Consider the following 15,668-nt stretch of genomic DNA (forward strand, 5'->3'; position numbering starts at 1 on the left):
CCGATCCTCTCTCCCCCTCCCCCATCCTCCCTCCCCCATCCTCTCTCCCCCTCCCCCCCATCCTCTCTCCCCCTCCCCCCCATCCTCTCTCCCCCTCCCCCCCATCCTCTCTTCCCCCTCCTCCCCCATCCTCTCTCCCCCTCCTCCTCCATCCTCTCTCCCCCCTCCTCCTCCATCCTCTCTCCCCCTCCTCCCCATCCTCTCTCCCCCTCCTCCCCCATCCTCTCTCCCCCTCCTCCTCCATCCTCTCTCCCCCTCCTCCCCCATCCTCTCTCCCCCTCCTCCCCCATCCTCTCGCCCCCTCCTCCCCCATCCTCTCGCCCCCTCCTCCCCATCCTCTCGCCCCCTCCTCCCCCTCCTCTCGCCCCCTCCCCCATCCTCTCGCCCCCTCCCCCCCATCCTCTCGCCCCCCTCCCCCCCCGATCCTCTCTCCCCCTCCCCCCCCGATACTCCCTCCCCCTCCCCTCCCCCCGATCCTCTCTCCCCCTCCCCCCGATCCTCTCTCCCCCTCCCCCCGATCCTCTATCCCCCTCCGCCCGATCCTCTCTCCCCCTCCCCCATCCTCTCTCCCCCTCCCCCCATCCTCTCTCCCCCTCCCCCCATCCTCTCTCCCCCTCCTCCCCCCATCCTCTCTCCCCCTCCTCCCCCATCCTCTCTCCCCCTCCTCCCCCATCCTCTCTCCCCCTCCTCCCCCATCCTCTCTCCCCCTCCTCCCCCATCCTCTCTCCCCCTCCTCCCCCATCCTCTCGCCCCCTCCTCCCCCATCCTCTCGCCCCCTCCTCCCCCATCCTCTCGCCCCCTCCTCCCCCATCCTCTCGCCCCCTCCTCCCCCATCCTCTCGCTCCCTCCCCCATCCTCTCGCCCCCTCCCCCCATCCTCTCTCCCCCTCCTCCCCATCCTCTCTCCCCCTCCTCCCCATCCTCTCTCCCCCTCCTCCCCATCCTCTCTCCCCCTCCCCCATCCTCTCTCCCCCTCCCCAACCTCTCTCCCCCTCCCCAACCTCTCTCCCCCTCCCCCATCCTCTCTCCCCCTCCCCCATCCTCTCTCCCCCTCCTCCCCCCATCCTCTCTCCCCCTCCTCCCCCATCCTCTCTCCCCCTCCTCCCCCATCCTCTCTCCCCCTCCTCCCCCATCCTCTCTCCCCCTCCTCCCCCATCCTCTCTCCCCCTCCCCCATCCTCTCTCCCCCTCCTCCCCCATCCTCTCTCCCCCTCCCCCATCCTCTCTCCCCCTCCCCCCCCCATCCTCTCTCCCACTCCTCCCCCATCCTCTCTCCCACTCCTCCCCCATCCTCTCTCCCCTCCTCCCCCATCCACTCTCCCCCTCCTCCCCCATCCTCTCGCCCCCTCCTCCCCCATCCTCTCGCTCCCTCCCCCATCCTCTCGCTCCCTCCCCCATCCTCTCGCCCCCTCCCCCCATCCTCTCTCCCCCCTCCTCCCCCATCCTCTCTCCCCCTCCTCCCCCATCCTCTCTCCCCCTCCTCCCCCATCCTCTCTCCCCCTCCTCCCCCATCCTCTCTCCCCCTCCTCCCCCATCCTCTCTCCCCCTCCTCCCCCATCCTCTCTCCCCCTCCTCCCCCATCCTCTCTCCCCCTCCTCCCCCATCCTCTCTCCCCCTCCTCCCCCATCCTCTCTCCCCCATCCTCTCGCCCCCTCCGTCATCCTCTCGCCCCCTCCCCCATCCTCTTGCCCCCTCCCCCCATCCTCTCGCCCCCTCCCCCATCCTCTCGCCCCCTCCCCCCCATCCTCTCCCCCCTCCCGATCCCCCCCCGATTCTCTCCCCCCCCACCCCCCCGATCCTCTCCCCCCCCCCCCATCCTCTCTCGCTCTACCCCCATCCTCTCTTCCCTCCCCCCCGATCCTCTCTCCCCCCCCGATCCTCTCTCCCCCCCCGATCCTCTCTTCCCCCCCCGATCCTCTCTTCCCCCCCGATCCTCTCTTCCCCCCCGATCCTCTCTTCCCCCCCCGATCCTCTCTTCCCCCCCCGATCCTCTCTTCCCCCCCGATCCTCTCTTCCCCCCCCGATCCTCTCTTCCCCCCCCGATCCTCTCTTCCCCCCCCGATCCTCTCTTTCCCCCCCCCCCCGATCCTCTCTTTCCCCCCCCCGATCCTCTCTTCCCCCCCCCGATCCTCTCTTTCCCCCCCCCCGATCCTCTCTTTCCCCCCCCCGATCCTCTCTTTCCCCCCCCCCCCGATCCTCTCTTCCCCCCCCCCGATCCTCTCTTCCCCCCCCCCCAGATCCTCTCTTTCCCCCCCCGATCCTCTCTTTTCCCCCCCCCCCGATCCTCTCTTTCCCCCCCCCCCGATCCTCTCTTTCCCCCCCCCCCCGATCCTCTCTTTCCCCCCCCCCGATCCTCTCTTTCCCCCCCCCGATCCTCTCTTTCCCCCCCCCGATCCTCTCTTCCCCCCCCCCCGATCCTCTCTTCCCCCCTCCCCGATCCTCTCTTCCCCCCCTCCCGATCCTCTCTTCCCCCCCCTCCCGATCCTCTCTTCCCCACCCCCATCCTCTTTCCCCCCCCCCCATCCACCTGATTCTCTTTCTCCTGAACCCGATTTGCTTCCTCCAACCTCTCCTCTCTCTTCCCCCCCCCCCCTCCCCCAATCCCCTCCCTCATGTTAGCAGTCTCTTCAAAAGGACCAATATCATATCCAGACAATGGACTGTGAGCCCCAAGATCTGAAGCAATCAATGGTGAATAATTTCTGTGAGGTTGCAGATTGGGAAGAGAGAGACTTTGAGGGGGCAGACGTTAAGGATATGAAAGTGGAGGCAAAGGCAGTGGTGAATGACGTCAACCTTGCTGTTCGTCACATGGCTGTCTCTAAAAGCCTCCCAGTTGGAGAAGATGTTGCCTATATTAATGTAGAAACAAAGGAAGGAAACAAATACTGTCTCGAGCTTACTGAAGCAGGACTGCGGGTGGTGGCTCATGGCTTTGACGAGGTGGATGAATCACTGTCGATGCAATACCATGAGACAATTTACTCTCTCCTGGACTCAGTTAGTCCCGCGTATTGTGAAGCATTTGGCAATGCACTTCTACACAGACTAGAAGCTTTAGAAAAAGTACAGGAGTGAAGGACACTGACTCCAGCGCCTTGTGAAGGCATATTCCTCAACATGCTTTCTTTGGCTGCAACACGTTCCTGACCAAATGTATGAGATGAAAGACTAAACAAATCCCCAGAAAAGAGGAAGAGTCCTTGCTGTAATCCAGCTGAAAATTGTTCAGCCCCTTTCAAAAGAGGTCAGTCTGTGTGACTACAACAGCACAGTAGGCGAGACGCTCATTCCTTGTGAGGATAATGGATATCGTCAAGACCCTGTGTCTTGGTGAGAGGGAGAAGCGGGTGACCAGTGTTCAGGTTGGGCCATCGTGTATCTCGTAACTTTTAGCTACTGCCAACTTTCTCATGAACAAAATGTTGCTTCATTTTACACATTGAAATTTGACTTGTTAATTTGTTCATTTAAAGAAGAACCTTCTTGTGATGTTAAATTATGAAGTTCAGAAAGTCAAACCTCTGATTTAACTTGTAAATTCCAGGGTGAGCAAAAAAATCCAATCTATTAAACAAAATGTTAGTGTATGTTTTACAAAAGGAATAAAATATTTTGCACAAAAAAAAAAAATTGAATGACTTTGCATCTTGTGTGCAGTTCACCTCATTAAAACTTTGTTGCAGCACCAAGTCCTGCTTGCTTGTTCCATTCATTACAGATGCATTTGGGCTCCCAGACCATCAAAGCATTCGATTTAAACTACCTTCCTATCCCAGCGTCTGCATTTCTCTTATTCTGACTGCTTATACATTCCCCTCGTCTCTTCTGACTAGATTTGGCAGCAATGCCATTGCCAGATAGGTCTCCTGCTCTAGAATTCCCTTACGACATGACACCCTTACCTCTCTACCCTTATTCTATAAGGTTTCTCTTTAAACCAAAGTCTTTAACCACCCTTCTAATAATCTTTGACTTGGCATTTCTTTTCTTGTTTGAACCTCTGTGTAGTAGTTTGGGGGTGTTGGATGCTGTATAAATACAAGTTATTTCTGGTGTGTACTTTTATTTCCTTAACTAGAACATCTGACACATGGACATGTGATCTAGCTCCAGGCTGTTGCCAATGCCACTTGGCTGGCAGAAGTCAAATAAGGCCAAAATGCAGTGCTTTTCCAACTTCATTGTGTGGGGAAACTGCAAGTATTAATTAGGAAGAAAACTAACTCTGACATTTAAACCATATTAAAAATCTATTCTGGCAAAGGATTTAATATGTAAATTTTGTCATGCTTTGTACATGCAGTAAATCTGTTTGATTCATGTGATCAAATTACTTAACCATGAGGTTTTTTTTTAATATGGCACTAACACTTTTTTTTCTCCCACAAGGAATCTATTGAATTTCTAAATTATGTTGTGAAGTAAGTATTTTGTTTCTTCTTGGCATTTTAAGAATTTACTCTTTTAAAAAAAAAAAACACTTAATGCATAATGATCTTGCTGTATTGTTCCAATGTGTATTAAACAAAATCTCACTGTTATCCAGTCCTTGATCATCAGCTAATTGGAAAAGTTTTATTGTTGTCTACCTTATCTCAAACTATCATAATCTTGTGCACCTCTAACAGATCCCTCCTCTACCTCAGAACAACTCCAGCTTCAACATAGAATCCCTACAGTGCAGAAGGAGGCCATTTGGCCCATCAAGTCTGGACCATCCCTTGAAAAGAGCAACTTACCTAGGTCCAAGCCCCCACCCTATCCCGTAACCACACCTAACCCTTTGGGCACTAAGAGGTAATTTAGGATGGCCAATCCACCTAAACTGCACGTCTTTGGGTGTGGGAGGAAACCGGAGGAAACCCATGCAATCACGGGGGGAAAAGTGCAAACTCCACACAGGCCGGAACTGAACCCGGGTCTCTGGTGTTATGATGTAGCAGTGCTAACCACCTTGTGACTATGCTGCCCGACCTAACCTTGTAGATGAATTCCCTCGTCCTTTGAATCATTCTATTAAATCTTTTCTGCACCCTCTCTAGCACTTTCATATCCTTCCTAAAATGTGGTGACCAGGACTAGGTGCAATATTCTAGTTGTGTCCCAAACAAAGCTGTATAAAGGTTCAATACAACTTCCCTTCTTCTGCATTCATTACTTCTATTTATGAAGCACAAGGCCCCATTTGCTTTGCTAACGGTTCACAATAGGTGTTGCTTCTGTCACAGATCTGTGTGTGTGAACCCTCAGGTTTTTCTACCCTTGCACACTTTTAGAATTGTGTTAAGTATATATTGCCTCTCCCTAGCCCTCCATAAAATGCATTACCTCACACTTGTCTATGTCAAATTCTATTAGTCCCACTGTGATTGTGGTGAGGATGACAGAGTCTACAGAGGGAAATAGGCAAGTTAAGTGACTGGGCAAAAACTTGGTAGATGGAATATGATGTAGGAAAATATGATGTTATGCACTTTGGTAGGAAGAATAAATGAACTATTGATACATTAACATCCCTGAAATAGCAGTAAATCGGGAATTGGAATGAAGAGAGAAACTCCGGGAAATAATACTGAACAAATTGTCGGAGCTGTGGGTTGACAGATTCATGGGTCCTGTTGGACTTCATCTTAGCGACTTGAAAGAAGCGGCTAGTGAGATAGTTAATGCGTTGGTTATAATTTTCCAAAATTCCCTAGATTCAGGAAAGGTATGTGAGATTTGAAAATAGTAAATATGACTATTTTATTCAAGGAAGCAGGAAACTACATGCCAGTTAGCTTGACATCTATTGTAGGGAAAATGTTGACTTTTATTAAAGATGTTAAAGAAGGGGACTAGGAAAAATTCACGGTAATCAGGCAGAGTCAGCATGGTTTTGTGAAAGGGAAATCATGTCATCAGCCTTGGGGTGACTCTGTGTGGAGTTTGCAGTTTCTCCCTGTGTGGAGTTTGCAGTTTCTCGCCGTGTGTGTGAGTTTCCTCCAGGTGCTTCGGTTTCCTTCCACAGTCCAAAGATGTGCAGGTTAGGTGGATTGGCCAGACTAAGTTGCCCCTTAGTGCCCAAACGTTAGGTGGGATTACAGGGATAGGGCGGGGAAGTGGGCGGGATGCTTTTTTGGAGGGTCGGTGCGGACTCGATGGGCCGAATGGCCTCCTTCTGCACTGTAGAGTTTCTGTGCTCTATGCTTAACTGAATATTATTTAAATGGAGAAAGACTGCAGAAAGCTGCAGCACAGAGGGATTTGGCGAACCTTGTGCATAAATCACTAAACGTTAGCATGCAAGTTCAGCAGGATATAGGAAATAGAATGTTGACCTTTATTTCAAAGGGAATGGAGTATAAAAATAGGAAAGTCTTGCTAAAACTATACAAGGCACTAGTTAGAGCACACCTGGAATTCTGTGAATAGTTTTGGCCCCCTTATTTAAGGAAAGATATACTGGCATTGGAGGCAGTCCAGAGAAGGTTCACTCGGTTCATCCCAGGGATGGAGGGATTTTCTTATGAGGAGAGATGGAGCAGATTGGGCCTGTGCTCATTGGTGTTTAGAAGAATGAGAGGCGTCCTTATTGAGAAATATAGCATTCGCTGGAGGCTTGACAGGGTAGATGCTGAGAGGATGTTTCCCCTTGTGGGATAGTCCAGGACCAGAATGTGTAATCTCAGAGTAAGGATAGCCCATTTAAGACCGATTGAGGAGGAATTTCTTCTTTGAGCAGTAAATCTACGGAATTCGTTACTGCAGACGGCCGTAGAGGCTGGGTCGTTAAGTATTTCCAATACTGATTTTTAATCAGTAGTAGAAACAATAGTAATGGGGATAAGGCGGGGAGTTGAGGATTATATCATATCAAATCAGTCATGATCTAATTGAACGTAAAGCAGACTTGATGGGCCATATGGGCTGAATCGTATGGTCTTATTGATATCTCCAGGTTTGGTATCATTGGTAATTTTTGAAGTATTACTCTGTATCTCAATATCCAAGTCATTTTTATATCAAAAAAAGCAGTGGTCCGAGCACTGACCCTTGGGCAGCACCACTGTACCATTCTCGAGCATAGGGAGCCTCCCATTTCATTTTTTCAAACTTTTTTTAACAAAAACATTGTGTGGTACTTTGTCAAACAATTCCTTAAAATTCATATAGACACCATTCACTGCATTCTCTTCATCAACATGTTCCTTTTAGGGTGAAATGTAGGAGCAACAAGCCCGGAGAACCCTGGATGTCTAGGAATATTCGGGGCTGGATAAAAAAGAAAATAGAGGCTTTTAGCAGGTACAAAGAGTAAGTCAGCAGAGGCCTTAATGGACTATAGAAAGTGCAGGAGGGGAACTCGAGAACAATTAGGAGAGCAAAGAAGGGGCATGGTAAAGCACTGGCAGCTAGGATTAGGGATAATCCCAAATTAGTCTATAAGTATGTTAAGGGGAAGAGGATCAACATGGAAAGATTAGGGACCAAGGGGGCAATCTATACGTGGAGCTGGAGGACATTGGAGAGTGTTAACAAGTACTTCATATCTATCTTCGATTGGGAGAAAGAGGATGGAGGTACGAATTTGGGGAGAGGGACTGTGAGGTTCTTGAATAGTTTGATTTTGGGAGTGATGGGACATTGGAGGTTTTGGCGGGTTTAAAAGTGGACAAATCCCCAGGTGAGTTGTATCCCAGGCTTCTGTGGGAGGTAAAAGAGGAAATGACAGGAGCTCTGACCCAAATTTTTAATTCCTCTCTGGCCACAAGGTGCCAGAAAATTGAAGGACAGCTAATGTAGTTCCACTTTTCAAAAAGGGTGGTAGAGATAAACGAGGAAACTACAGACCAGTGAGTCTCACGCAAGTGGCACTGGAGAAGATTCTGAAGGAGGAAATTAATCTTCATTTGAAGAGGCAAAGTTTGATCAGGGATAGTCAGCATAGCTTTGTCAGAGGGAGGTCATGCCTAACAGGTTTGATTGCATTTTTCAAGGAGGTTGCCGAATGCAAGGAGCCGGCGTGGAAGGAAGAAGTGCCCCAACGGAACAGGCCCGTTCGCAGATCGGTGGGCCCCAATCGCGGGCCAGGCCACCGTGGGGGCCCACCCCCGGGGTGGAGAAGAGAACCCCCCCGCGCATGTGCCAAAATACGCCGGCCGGTTTGTGCATGCGTGGAACCACCGGCGTGGTTCCACACATGCGCGAGATCACGATGGCCCTTCGATGCATGCGCGAACTCGTGCCGTCCCTTCGGCGCCAACTCCTCCGCCGTCCACCGAGCCCCCAAAAATGCAGAGTATTCCCCACTTTCGGAGGCTGTTGACGCCGGAGTGGTTGGTGTCGGTTCTCCCGCCGGCGTGGGGACTTAGTTTCCAGAAGGGAGAAGCCCGGCCGCTATGTGTGTGAGACTAGAGGCTGGTGTCTAGTGGCGTACCACATTGATCAGTGCTCGGTCCCTTATTCTTCATGAAATATATGAATAATATAGGTGAGAATGTTGGGGGCGTGGGTGCAGGGAAGGAGATGTTGAGCATGTTTGCGGATGTCACGAGATAGCAGGGAGGTTAATATTGAGTAAGAAGGTCTTGGGCTGCAGGAAGATACAGACAGGTTGGCCAGCTGGACAGATCAGTGGCAGATTGAATTTAACCCTGAAAATTGCACGGTGACGCACGTTGGAAGGAGTAACAATACAAGGGAGCACTCAATGAATGGAAAGTCACCAAGATGCTCAGAGGGATCTTGGGGTGCTTATCCACAGTTTTCTGAAAGCGGCAGGTCAGGCGAATAGGGTAGTTAAGGCATGTGAGACAATTGTGTTTTTCAGTTGTGGCATAGATTATAATATCAGGGAGGTTATGTTGGAGCTGTACAAAACTTTGGTTATGCTGCAGTTGGAGTACTGTGTGCTGTTCTGGTCGCTTCACTATAGGAAGAATGTGATTGCACTGGAAGTTGCGGATGTTGCCTGGGATGGAGCATTTGAGCAGAGAAGGCTGAAGGGGGACCTGATTGAGATGTATAAGGTTATGAGGGGTATGGACAAGGTGGATAGGAAGCAGCCTGTTCCCATTAATTTAAGGGTTGATAATGACGGGGCATAACTTTAAGGTGAGGGGCAGGAGTTTCAAGGGCGTTTGAGGAAAAGGTTTTTCACTCCGAGAGTGGTGGTAGTCTGGAATGCACTGCCTGGGAGAGTAACAGAGGCAGAAACCTCGCAGCCTTTAAAAAATACATGGATGAGCACTTGAAATGCCATACCATTCAAGGCTGTGAGCGAAGTGCTGGAAGTGCAGATTTAATGCAGTTTTGTCAGTGTTGACTTAATGGGCCGAAGGGCCTCTTCTGTACTGACTCAAACCTTCTTTGTCTCGTCCATCAAAAAATTCAGTTTGATTAGTCCCGGCGGATTGGAAATTAGCAAACGTGACACCACTGTTTAAAAAAGGAGGTAGGCAGAAAGCGGGTCATTATAGGCCAGTGAGCTTAACTTCGGTAGTAGGGAAGATGCTGGAATCTATCATCAAGGAAGAAATAGCGAGGCATCTGGATGGAATTGTCCCATTGGGCAGACGCAGCATGGGTTCATAAAGGGCAGGTCGTGCCTAACTAATTTAGTGGAATTTTTTGAGGACATTACCAGTGCGATAGATAACGGGGAGCCAATGGATGTGGTATATCTGGATTTCCAGAAAGCCTTTGACAAGGTGCCACACAAAAAGTTGCTGCATAAGATAAAGATGCATGGCATTAAGGGGAAAGTAGTAGCATGGATAGAGGATTGGTTAATTAATAGAAAGCAAAGAGTGGGGATTAATGGGTGTTTCTCTGGTTGGCAATCAGTAGCTACTGGTGTCCCTCAGGGATCAGTGTTGGGCCCACAACTGTTCACAATTTACATAGATGATTTGGAGTTGGGGACCAAGGGCAATGTGTCCAAGTTTGCAGACGACACTAAGATGAGTGGTAAAGCAAAAAGTGCAGAGGATACTGGAAGTCTGCAGAGGGATTTGGATAGGCTAAGTGAATGGGCTAGGGTCTGGCAGATGGAATACAATGTTGACAAATGTGAGGTTATCCATTTTGGTAGGAATAACAGCAAAAGGGATTATTATTTAAATAAAATATTAAAACATGCTGCTGTGCAGAGAGACCTGGGTGTGCTAGTGCATGAGTCGCAAAAAGTTGGTTTACAGGTGCAACAGGTGATTAAGAAGACAAATGGAATTTTGTCTTTCATTGCTAGAGGGATGGAGTTTAAGACTAGGGAGGTTATGCTGCAATTGTATAAGGTGTTAGTGAGGCCACACCTGGAGTATTGTGTTCAGTTTTGGTCTCCTTACTTGAGAAAGGACGTACTGGCACTGGAGGGTGTGCAGAGGAGATTCACTAGGTTAATCCCAGAGCTGAAGGGGTTGGATTATGAGGAGAGGTTGAGTAGACTGGGACTGTACTTTAGAAAGATGAGGGGGGATCTTATAGAAACATATAAAATTATGAAGGGAATAGATGGGATAGATGCGGGCAGGTTGTTTCCACTGGCGGGTGAAAGCAGAACTAGGGGGCATAGCCTCAAAATAAGGGGAAGTAGATTTAGGACTGAGTTTAGGAGGAACTTCTTCACCCAAAGGGTTGCGAATCTATGGAATTCCTTGCCCAGGGAAGCAGTAGAGGCTCCTTCATTAAATGTTTTTAAGACAAAGATAGATAGTTTTTTGAAGAATAAAGGGAATTAAGGGTTATGGTGTTCGGGCCAGAAAGTGGAGCTGAGTCCACAAAAGATCTGCCATGATCTCATTGAATGGTGGAGCAGGCTCGAGGGGCCAGATGGCCTACTCCTGCTCCTAATTCATATGTTCTTATGTTCTTATTATCTGCCTTTTGTAAATCAGTACTGACTCTCCTTAAATTAACTCAAACCTCTCCAGTGCCTGTTCGTATTTTATTTGAGTATTGTTTCTAAAACCTTGCTGAGGTTAAACTGACTTTACTCTAATTGCTAAGCATGATTGGCTTATATCTATTAATATATATTTACTTACTTCCATCTCGCGCAGCACTTATTAAAAAAATTGCAACTGACTACTGTGCTTTTGTTCAGTAAATAAGAAATATGTTAATTAAATAACAGAAAGCTGCAATGCAAGTCTCTGAGGCCAGGACCTGTTCAATTCAAGGTGGTGGAACTACCAAATAAACCACATGTGTGCAAAGTAAGATCTATCAACAAAAGTGATACGAATTCAGAGGTCACTGTTTATTTCCAGGTGGGTCACTAATAGTAATATGTTTGTCTTTCGTCTATTTAAGTTCTTTCAGCCTTCCAATGTGACTGACTTGTACTTGACTGGATAACATTTTGACAAGAAATCATTTGTTTTTCCTTGAGGACATAATGTTTTTTTATTTTATAAATTTAGAGTACCCAATTCTTTTTTTCCAATTAAGGGGCAATTTAGCGTGGCAAATTTGCCTACCCTGCGCAACTTTTTAGGTGTGGGGGTGAGACCCACGTAGACATTGGGAGAATGTGCAAACTCCACATGGACAGTGACCCTGGGCCAGGATTGAACCCAGTCCTCGATGCCATGACACAGTAGTGCTAACCACTGCGTCACCGTGCTGCCCTTCCTTGAAGACGTAATCAACATTCAGCACCTTCCCATATGATCTGTCTGAGATAGCACACACACATTGTTGAAGTTGAGAAGCGTAACTGCATACTGCTGTCAGTATAACTTTTATTGGAGCAATTTTATAGTGTAATACTTGCTTATGCACACACAAGCAATTTTCCAGTCATAACTGTAGCAGAGTCAAAAAGGCTTTTAATATCATAAAATGTATATGCGTCTATCAAAACAGTGGCACTAGTATCCATACTACACAATATGTTCAAAAGATCATTGCAGCACAGGTTGATGATTTTCACATTCAATGGTAATTTGTCCCTGTATTTCTTTGTCACTGGTTAATTTTAGCAGAGAATATTTTTGATGTGATTTTTATTTTAACATTTATAAAAAAAAATTAAAAAAATTTATGGTACCCAATTCTTTTTTTTTCCCCAATTAAGGGGCAATTTAGTGGCCAGTCCACTTACCCTGCACATCTTTGGGTTGTGGGAGTGAGACCCACGCAGACACGGGGTGAATGTGCAAACTCCACATGGACAGTGACCCGGGGCCAGGGTTGAACCTGGGTCCTTGGCGCTGAGAGGCAGCAGTGTTAACCACTGTGCCAGCGTGCCGACATTTTCATTTTAACATATAATGTACTTTGCCATGTGGAAAGTTGTCCATGTAGCTGGGTGATATATTATGAATGAACTTCATTAAATACATATATTAAAATCGAAACAGATGCCAAAGTTTGGATTATATGAGCCTGTTTAAAGTTTTGTTACTTATGGCAGCACGGTAGCACAAGTGGCTAGCACTGTTGCTTCACAGTGCCAGGGTCCCAGGTTCGATTCCCCACTGGGTCACTGTCTGTAAGAGTCTGCACGTTCTCCCCGTGTGGCACGGGTTTCTTCTGGGTCCTCCGGTTTCCTCCCACAGTCCAAAGACGTGCAGGTTAGGTGGATTGGCCATGCTAAATTACCCTTAGTGTCCAAAAAAAAAAGTTAGGTGGGTTAACGGTTCATGCTGTTCAAAAAAGGGAATAGGGACCCTGGGAATTACAGGCCAGTTAGTCTTACTTCGGTGGTAGGCAAAGTAAGGGAAAGGGTACTGAGGGGTAGGATTTCTGAGCATCTGGAAAGACACTGCTTGATCAACACGGATTTGTGAAGGGTAGGTCTTGCCTTACAAGTCTTATTGAATTCTTTGAGGAGGTGACCAAGCATATGGATGAAGGTAAAGCAGTGGATGTAGTGTACATGGATTTTAGTAAGGCATTTGATAAGGTTCCCCAGGGTAGGCTTATGCAGAAAGTAAGAAGGCATGGGATAGTGGGAAATTTGGCCAGTTGGATAACGAACTGGCGAACTGATAGAAGTCAGAGAGTGGTGGTGGATGGCAAATATTCAGCCTGGATCCCAATTACCAGTGGCGTACCGCAGGGATCAGTTCTGGGTCCTCTGCTGTTTGTGATTTTCATTAATGACTTGGATGAGGGAGTTGAAGGGTGGGTCAGTAAATTTGCAGACGATACGAAGATTGGTGGAGTTGTGGATAGTAAGGAGGGCTGTTGTCGGCTGCAAAGAGACATAGATAGAATGCAGAGCTGGGCTGAGAAATGGCAGATGGAGTTTAACCCTGAAAAGTGTGAGGTGGTCCATTTTGGAAGGACAAATGAATGCGGAAAACAGGGTTAACGGTAGGGTTCTTGGCAACGTGGAGGAGCAGAGAGATCTTGGGGTCTATGTTCATACATCTTTGAAAGTTGCCACTCAAATGGATAGAGCTGTGAAGAAGGCCTATGGTGTGCTAGTGTTCATTAACAGAGGGATTGAACTTAAGACCTGTGAGGTGATGATGCAGCTGTACAAAACTTTGGTAAGGCCACATTTGGAGTACTGTGTACAGTTCTGGTCGCCTCATTTTAGGAAGGATGTGGAAGCTTTGGAAAAGGTGCAAAGGGGATTTACCAGGATGTTGCCTGGAATGGAGAGTAGGTCTTACGAGAAAAGGTTGAGGGTGCTAGGCCTTTTCTCATTAGAACGGAGAAGGATGAGGGGCGATTTGATAGAGGTTTATAAGATGATCAAGGGAATAGATAGAGTAGACAGTCCGAGACTTTTCCCCCGGGTGCAACAAACCATTACAAGGGGACATAAATTTAAGGTGAATGGTGGAAGAGAAAGGGGGGATGTCAGAGGTAGGTTCTTTACACAGAGAGTAGTGGGGGCATGGAATGCACTGCCTGTGGAAGTAGTTGAGTCGGAAACATTAGGGACCTTCAAGCAGCTATTGGATAGGTACATGGATTACGGTAGAATGATATAGTGTAGATTAATTTGTTCTTAAGGGCAGCACGGTAGCATTGTGGATAGCACAATTGCTTCACAGCTCCAGGGTCCCAGGTTCGATTCCGGCTTGGGTCACTGTCTGTGCGGAGTCTGCACATCCTCCCCGTGTGTGCGTGGGTTTCCTCCGGGTGCTCCGGTTTCCTCCCACAGTCCAAAGATGTGCAGGTTAGGTGGATTGGCCATGATAAATTGTCCTTCGTGTCCAAAATTGCCCTTAGTGTTGGGTGGGGTTACTGGGTTATGGGGATAGGGATGAGGTGTTGACCTTGGGTGGTAGGGTGCTCTTTCCAAGAGCCGGTGCAGACCCGATGGGCCAAATGGCCTCCTATACTGTAAATCCAATGATAATCTATGATTAATCTAGGACAAAGGTTTGGTACAACATCGTGGGCCGAAGGGCCTGTTCTGTGCTGTATTTTTCTATGTTCTAGGGTTACAGAATTAGGATGGAAGTGAGGGCTTAAGTGGTTCCGTGCAGACTCGATGGGCCGAATGGCCGCCTCCTGCACTCTAAGTTCTATGTGATGTGATCATTGATGGTTAACCGTTTGACCTTAAAATAAACTCTGAATTTTCATTTTACTTTTCAGTCAGGTCCACGGAAAGTGAAGGACTACGCACTCATGGAATTACTCATTGTGAGTTATACTAAACTGTGTCTATTTTATTGTGTAGTTTTAGAATTTAAAATATAACAGCAGATGAAAGAATTATTGAGGCTGCCAGTATATTATCATCAATAGGTCTTGCGAATGTTAAATCTTGGTGAAATGTTCCTTATTATTTTCCCTCACCTTGATCTATACGATTGTGCTCGTGTTACATTATGTTTTGTAGAAATTACAGCACAAATGTAGCTCATTTGGTCTCTTGAACTTCCACAATCCCTCGCTCTTATGGAGAAGTGGCAGTCCTTGTTTCCTCCCATAAGTCCCGAAAGATGTGCTGTTAGGTGAATTGGACATTCTGAATCCTGCCTCTGTGTACCTGAACAGGCACCGGAATGAGGCGACTGGAGACTTTTCACAGTGACTTCATTACAGTGTTAATGTAAGCCTACTTGTGACAATAAAGATTATTATTATTGTAACAAGATCTGTCTCCGGGCTACCAGGGAGGCAAAGGCCAAAACACCAGCCTCTCTCACCCCCCTGGACTGCCGGGTCTTCCGACACCAAAAACTGCCACCTCTGGACTCGGAACCACCTGTACCTCCAATACCTTTGACATGACATCAGCAAATACCTGCCAAAATCCTCTGAGCCTCGGATATGTCCAAAACATATGGACATGATTTGCGGGCCCTCCCGCACACCGCCCACACTTATCCTCCCAGCCCTTCAAAGAACCTGCTCATATGGGCCATAGTCATATGCACCCTGTGGATCACCTTAAATTGTATCAGTCTAAGCCTGACACATGACGAGGATGTGTTGACTCTACTTGGGGCATCCTCCCACAACCCCGCCTTTAATTCCCTGCCCAATTCTTCTTCCCACTTTTACTTCACCTCCCCTATCAGGGTCCCCTCCCATTCTATGAGCTCTTTATAAATTTCCAAGACCTTCCCCTCCCCCACTCCCATTTTCGACACTACCGTGTCAGGGGCGACAGTTGGGGAAAGGTTGAAACCTGCCTCCGCACAAAGTCCCTCACAAGCAGGTAGCTGACCCCATTCGCACCAGGTATAATTATTAAGAGTTGCACTTC

At 48.1% G+C, this 15,668-nt stretch overlaps 1 protein-coding gene and 1 pseudogene across 1 annotated transcript in view; both read left to right on the forward strand.

Moving 5' to 3' along the window:
- Window positions 1–15,668, forward strand: part of nrd1a (nardilysin a (N-arginine dibasic convertase)) — a 212,722-nt gene that overhangs the window by 161,387 nt on the left and 35,667 nt on the right. Inside the window, exons 23-25 of the mRNA XM_072510894.1 lie at window positions 4,391–4,422; window positions 11,118–11,253; window positions 14,549–14,596. Coding sequence (XP_072366995.1) covers window positions 4,391–4,422; window positions 11,118–11,253; window positions 14,549–14,596 — 216 coding nt within the window. The remainder of the gene's footprint in view (window positions 1–4,390; window positions 4,423–11,117; window positions 11,254–14,548; window positions 14,597–15,668) is intronic.
- On the forward strand, window positions 2,623–3,631 carry LOC140426311 (GSK3-beta interaction protein pseudogene; annotated as a pseudogene).

Source organism: Scyliorhinus torazame, chromosome 7 (genome assembly GCF_047496885.1).
Source record: "Scyliorhinus torazame isolate Kashiwa2021f chromosome 7, sScyTor2.1, whole genome shotgun sequence".
Lineage (NCBI taxonomy): Eukaryota > Metazoa > Chordata > Chondrichthyes > Carcharhiniformes > Scyliorhinidae > Scyliorhinus > Scyliorhinus torazame.